Source organism: Mobula birostris, chromosome 2, assembly GCF_030028105.1.
Source record: "Mobula birostris isolate sMobBir1 chromosome 2, sMobBir1.hap1, whole genome shotgun sequence".
Lineage (NCBI taxonomy): Eukaryota > Metazoa > Chordata > Chondrichthyes > Myliobatiformes > Myliobatidae > Mobula > Mobula birostris.
The window spans coordinates 111,845,316-111,859,781 of NC_092371.1; the positions used below are offsets into that span (position 1 = coordinate 111,845,316).

Genomic DNA, 14,466 nt, shown 5'->3' on the forward strand with positions numbered 1-14,466 from the left:
ACAGCTGAAACGTCTCAACCCAAGCAAGGCTGCAGGACCGGATGGTGTCAGTACCAGGGTGCTCAAAGCCTGTGCCCCTCAGCTATATGGAGTACTTCCCCATGTCTTCAACCTGAGCCTGAGGCTCCGGAGGGTTCCTGTATTGTGGAAGACGTCCTGCCTCGTCCCTGTGCCGAAGACGCCACGCCCCAGTGGCCTCAATGACTACAGACCGGTGGCATTGACCTCCCAAATCATGAAGACCCTGGAGAGACTTGTTCTGGAGCTGCTCCGGCCTATGGTCAGGCCACACTTAGATCCCCTCCAGTTTGCTTACCAGCCCTGACTAGGAGTTGAGGATGCCATCGTCTACCTGCTGAACCGTGTCTACGCCCACCTGGACAAGCCAGCGAGCACTGTGAGGGTCATGTTTTTTGACTTCTCCAGTGTGTTCAACACCATCTGCCCTGCTCTGCAGGGGGAAAAGCTGACAGCGATGCAGCTGGATGCCTTCCTGGTGTCATGGATTCTTGATTACCTGACTGGCAGACCACAGTACGTGTGCTTGCAACAGTGTGTGTCCGACAGAGTCATCAACGGCACTGGGGCTCCACAGGGGATTGTCTTGTCTCTCTTTCTCTTCACCATTTACACCTCGGACTTCAACTACTGCACAGAGTCTTGTCATCTTCAGAAGTTTACGGATGACTCTGCCATAGTTAGATGCATCAGCAGGGGAGATGAGGCTGAGTACAGGGCTATGATAGGAAACTTTGTCACATGGTGTGAGCAGAATTATCTGCAGCTTAATGTGGAAAAAGCCTAAGGAGCTGGTGGTAGACCTGAGGAGAGCTAAGGTACCGGTGACCTCTGTTTCCATCCAGGGGGTCAGAGTGGACATGGTGGAGGATTACAAATACCTGGGGATACGAATTGACAATAAAATGGACTGGTCAAAGAACACTGAGGCTGTCTACAAGAAAGGTCAGAGCCGTCTCTATTTCCTGAGGAGACTGAGGTCCTTTAACATCTGCAGGACGATGCTGAGGATGTTCTACGAGCCTGTGGTGGCCAGTGCTATCATGTTTGTTGTTGTGTGCTGGGGCAGCAGGCTGAGGGTAGCAGACACCAACAGATTCAACAAACTCATTCGTAAGGCCAGTGATGTTGTGGGGATGGAACTGGACTCTCTGGTGGTGGTGTCTGAAAAGAGGATGCTGTCCAAGTTGCATGCCATCTTGGACAATGTCTCCCATCCACTACATAATGTACTGGTTGGGCACGGGAGTACATTCAGCCAGAGACTCATTCCACCGAGATGCAACACAGAGCATCATAGGAAGTCATTCCTGCCTGTGGCCATCAAACTTTACAACTCCTCCCTTGGAGGGTCAGGCACCCTGAGCCAATAGGCTGGTCCTGGACTTATTTGCTGGCATAATTTACATATTACTATTTGACTATTTATAGTTTTATTACTACTTAATTATTTATGGTGCAACTATAACGAAAACCAATTTCCCCCAGGATCAATAAAGTATGACAATGACTATTGTTAAAATATTGAAAGAACCAGCTGGCATAAGACGAGCTGTATTGCTGTCAGGAGATTTCTGCAACATTCGTGGACCGGGGCCTTGGACAATTTTTTTTTTGTGTGACTGTATTTTCCTTGTATGTGCTTGCTATCTTATCTGTTCCCTTTAGTGGGGGAGTCTAGGGCCAGAGGGAACCACCTCAAAACAGAGGGAAGTCCATTTTGAACAGAGGTGAAGAGGAATCTCTTTAGTCAGATGGTGGTGAATCTGTGCAATTTGTTGCTATAGATGGCTGTGGATACCAGTTCACTAGAACATTTAAGGTGGAGGTGGATAGGTTCTTGATTAGTCAGGGCATGAAGGGCATGAAGGGCTGTGGGGAGAAGGCAGGAGAATGGGATTGAGAAGGAAATGGATGAAATGGCGGAGCAGACTCGATGGGCTGAATGGCTTAATTCTGCTTCTGTTTCTTGTGGTCTTATATGTGCCTTGTGCTCTGTATGATGTTGGTTCTGTGTTTTGCATCTTGGCCCTGGAGTAAAGCTGTTTTGTTTGGCTGTATTCATGTGTGGTTGAATGATCATTAAACCTGAACTTCTCAGTTCTGTGAGTCAAGCCTAACCAACAAAGACTGACTGTGGAAGCACAGCAGAAGCATTGCCTTGGTTAGTAAGCTGTAACACAAGCAATGTAGGAAAGACCATTGAATTAAATAATTATGTTTTCCTCTGCTATAAATCATTGTGACAAGAACTCAAGTCCAGTTGTTGAGAAAATGCATGTATTATAGAATAGGTACCTTTTGTGTTCCAAGTTGTGCTGTTTTTTGTTATTAAAGAGCCTATTCCTCAGTTCATTTACTTGGCAGGTACATTTGATGTTAATGACCGTCATCTGACCCAATGTTCCCTCCAATTTGTAATGACCAGTGTGAGCAAAAATTTGTGCTGTGCAATTTTTTGCTCAGTGACAACAACATGTGCACACTGACTTTTATATAGAAAGATATTCATTTTAACAGCTAGCAAAACACTGTCAATAAGAACTTCAGTCTCTTGTGGGTTTGATCATTTTCACTCTTGTTCTTCTGCACTCTCACAAAACACATGTAGCAGGCCTGTAGCGGGTAATGAAGGATTTTCTCGCTGGAGCTATTGCAAACCACCCATATGTGATTTGCTTGCTAAATGAAGCTTTGAAAAGTCAAGTTTCCAGATATCACTCACTTCTTGCCACTTGCAAATTCTCCAGCAACTTATGCATCACGACAATACAAGCAGGGAACACCAGTTTTTGTATTATGCATAAATATTTCTCATAGCTGCACGTTCCTGACCTCATGAATTTTTGATGTAAAAGTTTCTACTGTTTCATTAAGCCATTTTGCTTTAAATGAACTAGCAGTCCTTTTGCACTTCATGCCCTTTGTTTCTTTGGAATTCGACATAGTGAATCAATAATTCCTTCAATAAAAACAGTATAAATAAGCTAGTTCTAAAATATGCAGACAAATCATCGCAAACTCCATGTTGTCAACGCCATCCACATCAGAAACCGGAAAAGGAAATCTGATTGTGTATGATCATGAGGTGTACTTAACATGCCAATGGGGTAGAGGGTGACAACCTGTTGTGCACAGTTCAAATTCTTTGGTGCGCTAGGAGCAAAAGATGTGTGTGGCGCACACCTTAGAGGGAACATTGATCTGACCAAAAAGTTAACTGTATTCTGTGTTATTTGAAATGACAGACAAGATTATACTTTTTGTAAAGAAGCCTGAAAAACAGTGTAGAAATCTGGTACAATTGATATTTTGTTATTAAAGACCCTATTCTCCATTTCAGCTATCCTTTCCACTTTCACTAACTCATCAATTTTTTTTTATTTCTTAAGTAATAATAAATTTCAACTTGATTCCTTAGAATTAGTTTTTCTCTTTTGCATTGCCAACTCAGTTCCATCGAACTATATATGTAAATTATAATCTACAATATGTAAATTATATAGATTGTAGGGCACACTAGTAAGCTTGTTCTCTGTGTGTTTATCCCATGAACAGCCAGAAGGTGGAAATATAAACCATCCTACTGTTTTCTCATATTAATGATGAGGACACTTTTTAAATTTTCAAATTCTTGTCGGGAGCTTGATAAAGTGAATGGTAATCCTTTTGCCAATAGTGCCAATTAACCGCTCCAGAAACTTGTATTTGCGTGCTTGGCCACCTACTGCATCCATTAAAGAGCACGGCACTTTGGATTTAAAAGAAAGTTGGGGATATATATATAAGATGAGAAGTGTTGGTAAATTATTGTTTACTCTTTGTGATCACATTTATAGGTGGATCTCACCAAGTTTATGGAGTTCTCAGAAATCGAGAACCACGATGATTTCTATGTGAATGAGGACAGCTTCATTCATGTCCAGGATCAGAGAGGGTTTTATGTGATGTATGACGTGGCACTGAAGGATTTAAAAGAGTTGGAAACTCAGCTGCTGCTGCTTGCAACCCAATATATTGAGAAAGGTAAGGCAATAGCTTTTGGGATGGCACGGGTTGTGTAGTTAGCTTAACGCTATCACAGCACTAGCGACCCAGCTTCAATTCCCGAGGCTGTCTGTACCTGCTACCTGTGACTGTATGAGTTTCCTATAGGTGCACCTGCTTCCTCCCACAATCTAGAGAATGGGCTAGTAGGATTATTAGTCGTCTTGTAGGTTAATTGTAGGCTTGTTGGGCAGGTAGGGCCTGTTACTATGCTGTATCTCTTTTTAAAAAAAAAAACTAAATCATCTTTTACATTCTCATGCTATAACATCTGCCACCCTGTCACTCATAAGCTTAGGAAGCTGTTATGTTTGAGGGAGAGAGAGGAAGTGCTCAATCTGTTTATCTTACTCCAATGTAAGTCATGTAGATGTGTCATCTTGGAGTTTAAGTCTCCAGTCAGTTATTGATGGAAATTTCATATTTCTCTAAACTTAATGACAGAATCAGCCCATGAATCAAATTTGTTCCCACTGTCCGGAAACAATCTGCTGGAGGAACTCAGCAGGTTGAGCAGGATCTATGTGTAGGGTGGGGGTGGAATTGACAATGTTTCGTCTCAAAGTCCTGGATCACTTCCTCTCCTCTCCCCCTTCCCTCCTCCACAGGTACTGCTCAACTCACTGAGCGCCTGCACTAGATTGATTGTTGCTCCTGGCTTACAGCATCTGCAGTCTTTTGTATCTCCTCCTAAAACACTCAAAAATATCTACAGATGTACCGTGGAGAGCATTCTGACTGGCTGCACCCCTTCTGGTATGGTGGGGGTGGGGGTGCTACAGCACAGGATTGAAGTATACTGTAGAAACTCAGTCAGCTCCATCATGGGTGCTAGCCTCTGTGGTACAGAAGGTATCTTCAAGGAGCGGTGCCTCAAAAAGGCTGCGTCCATCACTAAGAGCCCCAACACCCAGCACATGGCCTCTTCTCATTATTACTATCAACAAGGAGGTACAGAAGCCTGAAGGCACACACTCAGTGATTCAGGAACAGCTTCTTCTCCTCAGCCATCTGATTCCTGAATGGACATTGAACCCATGAACACTACTTTTTTATTTCTGTTTTTGCTCAACTTATTTAATTTAACCATTTGATATACTATACATATATATACTTATTATAATTCAGTTTTTTCTATATTTATCATATAATGCATTGTACTGCTGCTGCAAAGTTAACAAACTTCATGACAAACCCTGATGATTCTGATTCATTCCCTGTGTCACTTAATATGTGAGAACTCACACACTTTCCGGTGTTGGCATCTTTTTTCTCACTCATGCAAAGAAAGCCAGTGCAGTTCATCGATGCATGAAGTAAAGATATTGCCCTGCTCCCTGGGATAATATTTGATTTGTCAGAACATTAAGGTGGAAGTGATGTAAATGTTGTCTTATATTATCAGATGGGACTCTGCTTGAGGATGTCAGTGACTGTAAAATAGGGGACAATCTAACAGTTTTTCTTTCATTTAGGTATCACTGGGCAACGGAGTTCTTCCGATGCCATCTGTGAAAAGTTTATCTTGTACTTCCTTCCTGGGAGCATGTAGGTTTCCTCCGGCTGTTCCAGATCTCCTCCAAATTCCAAAGATGTACCAGTTGGTCATTACAGCTTGTCCTGTGATTAGGCCAGTGTTAATCCGTTGAGTGGCTGGGCGATGTGGCTCATTGAGACAGAAGGGCCTGTTCCGTGTGTGACTCTAAATAAACAAATAAAAATTTCAAATGTGATATTGTTACTCATTTGCTCTAAGTTACCGTGAGCTGAAACATCGCTCCATTTGTTACTTTTTAAAGGCCAGATAACTCCCCCTGCGGGAGGCACACCATGTGGGCCGGTTGACCTTCCAGGCTGGGCTCGCCTCTCTCTCGATCGATTTGCAGTTTTGCTTGACCTGTGGAAGTGTGAAACAGCTTTTCAGGAGCACAAACGGCAGGTAACAGGATGCATACCATTCAGGTCTTCAATTAACTGATAGAAAAGATGAGACCAGAAGTTTATATACAAAAAAAATTAGCAAATCATCCTCTGTGGTTTTTTTCTCAAAATATTGAGAAGTTGACATTGTGTAACCAACCAGAAGAAGGAAATGCAGAAATCGGAAATAAACACATCAATGCATGAAATATTATACCTCTCCTAAGTCATCACAAGCACCGAATATTTCTGAAGAGCTAACTCTGGTTGTCCATTTATAACTTAGTTGTTCAAACTCCAAACAAACAATAGGAGACATCCCTTAGTCTCATGAGACCATGGATTTGCACCTTGGAAGGTTTCCAGGGCACAGGCCTGGGCAAGGTTGTATGGAAAACCGGCAGTTGCCCATGCTGCAAGTCTCCCCTCTCCACACCACCGACGTTGTCCAAGGGAAGGGCACTAGGGCCGATACAGCTTGGCATCAATGTTGTCGCAGAGCAAAGTGTGGTTAAGTGCCTTGCTCAAAGACACAACACGCTGCCTCAGCTGAGGCTCGAACTAGCGACCTTCAGATCACTAGACCGACGCCTTAACCACTTGGCCAGGCGCCAACACACAGAAGACTGATAAACCCATCACAAGCTCCTGCGCATGAGCAAACAATAAACTTGGTATACCGTGTGACTCGTTCATTTGTTATGTGCCATGTCATATGACGCGGGCGATCATGGTCTTTCCATGACCGTGGAAACCTTTGTATCTGGAGGAAACCCACAGGGAGAACACACAATCTCCTTACAGACAGTGGCAGGAATTGAACAGCAATCTTATATTTGACTCTGTAAAATGATAGTGCTAACAGCTGAATTACGACATTGCTCCATTTAGAGTTTAGAAGAATGAGAGGTGATCTTATTGAAACACATGACATGACAAGATAGATGCTGAGATGTTTCTGCTAATGTGAGAGTCTTGAACAAGGGAATAAGGGTAGTCATTTAAAGTTAATGTGCATAGGAATTTCTTTTAGTTGAAGGTGGTGAATCTTTAGAATACACATAGAGACAAAATGCTGGAGGAACTCAGCAGGCCAGGCAGCATCTATGGAAAAATGTTCTGCTGGATGGTCTCAGCCCAAAACGTCAACTGTACCCTTTTCCATAGATGCTGCCTGGCCTGCTGAGTTCCTCCTGCATTTTGTGAGTGTTGCTTGGATTTCCAGCATCTGCATATTTTCTCTTGTTTGGGATCTTTGGAATATTCTATCATGGAGATTAGTTCATTGGGGGGGGGGTGGTATTCAAAGGAGAGGTAGGTTCACTTTTGAAGGAAAGAGAATTAAGATTCTGGTGAGCTGACACAGAAGGGAGTCAAGGCCTTGGGAGGTTCATCCATGGCCATGGTTGAATGGCGGGGCAGGATTGTGGGTCCAGGAGGCTGCCTCTCATCTTGTTTTCTTATCTCATGCTTGCGTCCTCTTTTATCAGCTCAAATTCCTTCAAGTGCATGTATTTGTTCGTCATTGTTGCTTCTAAAATTTTCCCCAGTCCATGTGGAACTGATCGGCTGTGTTTGGCTTGTATGTTCTTGATTCACATATCTTGAACAAAGATGTTATGTGTACCATTTCCCAGTCCTCTGGCCTCTCCAGTTCCTCCTGCAATCTCTGTCCCACCTCTGTTTACCTTGGGCGTAGACAGACTTTTGACCTCTTCACCTTTACCCAGTTTCACTCCATCCACTGACAGAGATTTTGGTGCATTCTTTTCCTTAGTAAAGTCTAGCACAAAAAAAATTGAGTTAGATTTCCAACTGTGTGTCTGTTCCTATTCCTATCGCACCTTCTTTAGCCCAAATAATTACTGAGGATGTTAATTGCTGCTTGAGGAAATTTGAGTTAATGAAGGAGAGTGAGCAAGGGACTTGAAGACAAATGGTATTCAAATCTTTTGTTTGGAGAGTGGAAAAGGTTGATCATGTAAATCTGTAGATATTTACAATCCTGAACAAAAAAAAATGTGTTCCATGTACAAATTCCAAGACTACCATTTTCGTATAGAAATCAACTATCACCTGGGGTGGCTTTTCATCATCCCAGTGGTCTAATATTGATGGCTGATGAGAGTAAAAGTCACAACCCACAGATTATCATTGAATACTTCACCGTCTCAGGAGCACTAGTAAATTATCAGTCCAGTCAGCTTTGTTATTCTGCTTCCTGGAGCATCGATCCCATTAGCCATAATGTCGTCATTGGCAACTATGAGGCCACCATGATGTTCCTGACATCACTTCCAGGTGGGAGGCCTAACAGGGCCATGTGACAGAGGCCAGAGCTTCTTGAACGACACTCCACAGTGTTTGCTCCCCTCTGTTTTGTATTCTGGAGTGTGCCTCAGAGTCTTGGTGTATTGACAGGGATTGGCTTTGTGCTAGATGGCTTACCAGTGGTAAAGTGTGCATTGTCACTGTGTTCAGATAAAAGGACAGATTAGATTGCAAGGATAGCAGACATCCCACCCTGCAAAAACTCATTTCAGGGAGGTAGCACCATCAATTTCTGGGAGAGGTGAGGTGTCTGCAATAGAGGTTCCTTAGCAGCTAGCCAGCTAGTTTAAATAATGTTAGCTATGCTGATGAATGAATGACACCTGTTAAACTCACCTCAACATCTCTTTTACAGTCTTAACCCACCATGGGCAATAGAAAAGTCACTGTTGCAAACAGTGCAGCGAGCAACACTGTCATTATTTTGATCCCTATTAGGCAGGGGTACACTTAGTGTAGTCTGGGGTGATGTACGTTTTATATTTTTTTTGGAATACTGCCATGGCGCGCGCACACATGCGCGCGCGCTCTCTCTGTCTCTCTGTCTCTCCGTCTCTCTGTCTCTCTCTCGTCGCTCTTGCGTGCGCTCTCTCGTGGTCGCTCTCGCTCTCACGCTCTCTTGCTTTCTCTCTCTCTCGCTCTCAAAAAAATTGATTTCTGTAATATTGTATATAATTTGCGGGCATCAGGGAGCTACTATTTATATGTGGGAGACTCCCGGAACTTCTGGGAGAGGTGGGATGTCTGGGATAGGCTGTTGGAACTCTGCACTCCCTTACACATGATTCCTACACAGCTCCTGGATGCTTATTTTGAAGCCTATCAGCATGTCTTCGATGTGGAGGACCGCTTTGCCCTGGCCCAGGTTATCACAGACATCATGTACCAACGTCCACGGTTTAATCTGAGCAATGAGTACCTTGTGCAGACGTATCAAGCTGAATGTACCTGCCTGAAGCTTCAGTTACAACTTATAAGGGACATTTTGAATAAACAGGTGTGTTTCAGAAAGACCTATTAAATCTAAACTCTGTTATATTAGTAATAAATGCTATTTGCTTGCTTTTATTGTTTGCACAATTTGTTTTCTCTCTGCATATTGAGTGCTGGATGGTCTTTTGTTATGGGTTCTTTTGGGTTTTTCTGTTTTGAGGCTGCCTGTAAGAAGACAAACCTCAAGTTTGTATGATGTAGGCACACTTCAATAGTAAATATATTTTGAACTTAAACATGATTGTTAAGTTGTAGAATAAGCTGAGAACATTTTGAGACGTGTATTGCAGTCATCCATTGACAAATTGTTCTTCAGGATAGTTGTGCATTGAACTTTGCATACTATAGGACTAGGTTGCTCTGATTGTACATGAGGCATCAGTAAGTGAGCAGCATATGTCAAATTGAATGACATTCTGTCAGTATTTTTGCTGAGCCAGTGTCTGCTGGGATCAGAGAGGCCCACTTCTCCTCCTAATTTATAGATGCATATGTTTGTATTTCATGGGCTGCTGCTTAAACATGCAAATGCTCAATACAAGCAGCATGCACCAACAAAGGCAGATGCTTTGCATTCGGGACCAGTGGTAGAAATCTCCAAAGGTGGCTGGAAGCCGTGGCTGTGGGGTGAGAGCAGGCAGCCAGATTTTTTGACACTGTGCTGATGGAGGGAAGGACAGCCTCTTCTGTAAGTCGGGAGCAGTAAGCCCTCCAACAAACGTTCGAACAGTAGAGAGAAGAGATGGTTATTGAGATCACCGAAAGAATCAAATGCAATAGGCAGCACAGGGGAAAAGTGATTGATTTTGCCAGCACATGCTAAACATCTCAAATCCCATCTCCCACTGACAAGTACAGCTAGCCCGCACTAATTGAGTTATTCATCTAACCACAATTTACAGCAAGCGGCTCTGGAACAAATCATCAGGCGCAGGCAATTAACATTTCTCTAGTTAACATTACACTTGTTACTTATCATCTCAATAATCTATCTTTCTCATTCTGATTTTATTATCCTCTGCCTTCTCCATGGATTAACTGAATCTCAGTGCCTTTCATATCTCTAAGAACGTGAATACTTTGGAGGTCATTCAAAGTGGAGGGGAGTGAAAGAGAATTTAGTTGTGCTGTGAGTCAGAATACTTAAAGGACAGATACAGCTACAGAATATACTTTCTCTGGGAAGACTCAACATAGATTTATGAAAGGGAAATCACTTTGGGGAAATAGGTTGTGATTAGCAGTACACAATAGGAGAAGCCAGTTAATATGGAGTACAGTATTTGGACTTTCTAGTCTGCAATAAGTCATGCAAGAGGTTATTACAGCAACAGAACCTCCTTGTTGGGGGTAATATACTAGTTTAGATTATGGGTATGTTAATACACAGAAAAAACAGCATACGAGTTGGTGGGTCTATTTCAGGCTATGATGCTGAGTGATTGGTGCTGGGACCCCAGCTATTCACAACAGATGTCAGTGACTTGGACAAGGAGACCAGGTGTAGCATATAAAAGTCTCCCAATTACACAAATCTGGCAGGGAATGAGTTGTGAGGAAGATAAAGAGAGGTCTCTGAGTGATATCGCAAGGTTCTGTCGGTGGGCAAAGGCAGACTTGATGAAGTACAATGTGGAATATATAAGGAAGCAGAGTTTTTATTAAATGGGGAGAAATTGAGAGTCTTGGCACTCAGAGGGGCCCAGGCGGTAGTGAATCACTGGAAGATTGGAAGACCAAGGGTATGTTGGCCTCCATTGTATTGTAATTTGAGTACAAGCATAAGGAAGTCCTATTGTATTTAAATGGTGAGATTGTAAACACGAGGGATGTTGTCAGCAGGTCTGATCTCCCTGTGTAGGAAAGGAGACAATTCTGATGTATGGTAATTGTTTATGTGAATGATTCCTGAGATGAAATTATACTGTCTATACTATCCAGACTTTAGAATAAGTGGAAATCTCATTGAAACATGATGGGTGCTAGACCTTGTAGATATGGCTCCAGTACTGATACCTAGGGGATCACTGTCTTAAAATGATCAGTGAGCCATTCAGGAATGAGATGAGAAAACTAATTCTTCACCCAAAGGCTCACAAATCTCTAGAACTCTCTACCTAAGAGGGCCATGGTAGCTCGCTGATTAGTTTTTGCAGTGTAGAGATCTTTGAATGCTAAGAAAATCAGATGAGGGAAATACGAGATTAATGCAGAGGACTGAAGTGGAAGTTTAGCCATGATCTCTCAGAATGGTGGAGCAGATATGTGCTCAAATCCTTCCAGATTTTACCACTCACCTACACACTAGGGTGAATTCACCGCTCACCAGTGCACTCGGGTGAATTCAGCGCTCACCTACACACTAGGGTGAATTCACCGCTCACCTGCACACTCGGGGGAATTCAGTGCTCACCTACACACTAGGGTGAATTCACCGCTCACCAGCGCACTCGGGTGAATTCAGCGCTCACCTACACACTAGGGTGAATTCACCACTCACCCGCGCACTCGGGGGAATTCAGTGCTCACCTACACACTAGGGTGAATTCAGTGCTCACCTACACACTAGAGTGAATTCACCGCTCACCAGCGCACTCGGGTGAATTCAGTGCTCACCTACACACTAGGGTGAATTCAGTGCTCACCTACACACTAGGGTGAATTCACCGCTCACCTACACGCTAGGATGAATTCACCGCTCACCTATACGCTAGAGTGAATTCACCGCTCACCTACATGCTAGGGTGAATTCAGTGCTCACCTACACGCTAGGGTGAATTCACCACTCACCTGCACACTCGGGTGAATTCAGCGCTCACCTACACACTAGGGTGAATTCACCGCTCACCCGCACACTAGGACCAATTCAGTGCTCACCTACACACTAAGGTGAATTCACTGCTCACCCGCGCGCTTGGGCGAATTCAGCGCTCACTTGCGCACTAGGGCCAATTCACCACTCACCAACACACGAGGGACAATTCACCACAGACTTGTGCGCTAGGAACAATTTTACAGTGGACAATTAACCCCTCTATTAGTCATCATGTCTATAGGATGCGAGCGGAAACTGGAGCAGCCAAGGGACATCTAGATGGTCATGTGGAGAACGTACCAACTCCACACAGTTCGTTCCAGATGTCAGGTTTGAATTTGGGTCACTGTAGCTGTGAGGATACAGCTCTTCCTAGCTGTGCCACTTTGCCACCCCTTCTCCCAGCTTAATGACTTGGAATGTGAAGTCTGTTCTCTCCATTGGTGCCTGTCTGACCTGTGGAGAGTTTGGTGTGTTTTCTGTGTTCATTTTCAACTCCAGCGGTCTCAGTGTGCTGCCTTCGGAATGGCCTCAGGATGTTTCACTTGCTGATCAGGAGCGAGGGAGCTGAGTGGGAGGGTGCTGCTGTAACCTGGGTTAAAACACCTGCTTCCCTGCAGTAAGCACTGAGTACTGTATCCATGCTGAAACATTATTTGTTAACAACACTTGCAGATAGATGATCAGCGGGAATACGTGCAGAGGATTTGGAGGAACAGCAAGCTGATGGAGATGGGTATTGAATTTGGTTTACCACTTAATGTCATTGCTAAGCAACCGGTTGCCATTAACAACAGTTGGTAAGGAAATAACTCCAGATATTATCATGTTTAATTGATTGTCCCTCTCATTCACAGAGCAGTTATAACTGTTTGTAAGAGCAGCAATAGGTAATTCAATCTGTCTCTTTAAACTAGTGTAATCTCAGAAGCGTTAACTCACTTTTTATTGTGATATCAGATCCGCATTTGAAAATCGTTATATTAATTTTGGGTAATATGTGACTGCGACTGGCAGCTGGAGAAACAATTAAAGTCCCCACAGCACGTGGTCAAGACCACCATGAGACCCAACATCCTCCTGGTCTCAGAGGCAGCAAAACACATCGCGCTGCTGGAGCTGACAGTGCCATGGGAAGGGTGTCTGGAGGAGGCCCACGAGAGGAAGCTTGCCAGATACGAGGAACTGGTCAGCAACCGTCAGAGGCAGGGGTGGAGGGCAAAGTGCATTCCCATTGAAGTGGGCTGCCTGGGCTTCACTGGGCAGTCTCTTCACAGAGTCCTCGCTGGTACAAGGAAGCAGAGAGCCACCAGCAACATCACTGAGGCAACAGAAAAAGCTTCAAGATGGCTCTGGATGAAGAGAGCAAGTCATGGGGATCAGCAGCACGTGCTACCTGAACACAAGTCGTGGATTGATCAACCACGGCTGAGTCGTCTGAACGAGGGTATCTGATGTTGAAAGACCTGAAACACCCCATCCCCTCCCCAAAGGAGCCTGGAACAATGAATGTAATAGTATCAGAGCAGGACCATTCAGAAAGGGGTGGTCAGTGGAAATTCTCTCACAGAATTTAAATCTGAAGTTGTTTTGTCAGATGAGTATAAGTGGAGAGATGGAGCTAAGGTGGATATTGGAGTATCGGGTTACATCACTGATGATGTGTTCAGAGCATCATGAGGTATTTTCTTTGAAAAAGAAACTATGTTAAAGGCAAGAGATAGGTCAACCTCAGAACACTAGTACTGGTGTTGCTGTTACCATAGTAAATTGAGGTATATTTTATACATTGTTGACCAAATTAAATTGCTATGTAAAATATCTAGAAGTAACGAAGCATTGCCAACCTTTTTCTTCTGCTTACAGTCCTGCCTTGAAAAAGATTTACTTACTAGAATTCCACCCATCACTGGGGATGGCTGCCCGCGTTCGACAGATGTTGGAATATGCCTACAACGAACTGTGTCACACACACAGGCCAAAGACGGCTGACGAGTGCATTGGTCTGGAGAAGCACGTCCTTAATCTGGCAATAGAAAAGTGGTCAGTCATGGAAGCACCCGAGACAACCTGCAGCGTCCAAGTTCAGAGAGATGTAGGTGTACCGAGGAGGGAGGGTGGAGTGATTAGCGGGCTTGAGGAACAGATTAGCTTTTAAATACAGAAAGCTAGGGTACAACAGAAGGGAGGTTTTTCTACAGCCATGCAAAACATCTTGGGGTGGTGGGATGAAGACATCTCTCTACTAAAGGAGGTGTAAGGCTAGCCTGCAGGTCACCGTTGGGCAAAGTGTAGCACTTGCTTATTCCCCCGATGAGGGCCACATGAAGTCATGGGAGCAG

The 14,466-nt window shown here is 43.9% G+C and overlaps 1 protein-coding gene across 8 annotated transcripts in view; it reads left to right on the top strand.

Annotated features, from left to right (window-relative positions):
* Positions 1 to 14,466, top strand: part of LOC140189907 (uncharacterized) — a 209,854-nt gene that overhangs the window by 56,970 nt on the left and 138,418 nt on the right. For all 8 annotated transcript variants that reach the window (XM_072246261.1, XM_072246273.1, XM_072246282.1 and 5 more), the window contains exons 16-20: positions 3,858 to 4,044; positions 5,865 to 6,004; positions 9,113 to 9,313; positions 12,800 to 12,924; positions 13,991 to 14,219. In XM_072246261.1, coding sequence (XP_072102362.1) covers positions 3,858 to 4,044; positions 5,865 to 6,004; positions 9,113 to 9,313; positions 12,800 to 12,924; positions 13,991 to 14,219 — 882 coding nt within the window. The remainder of the gene's footprint in view (positions 1 to 3,857; positions 4,045 to 5,864; positions 6,005 to 9,112; positions 9,314 to 12,799; positions 12,925 to 13,990; positions 14,220 to 14,466) is intronic.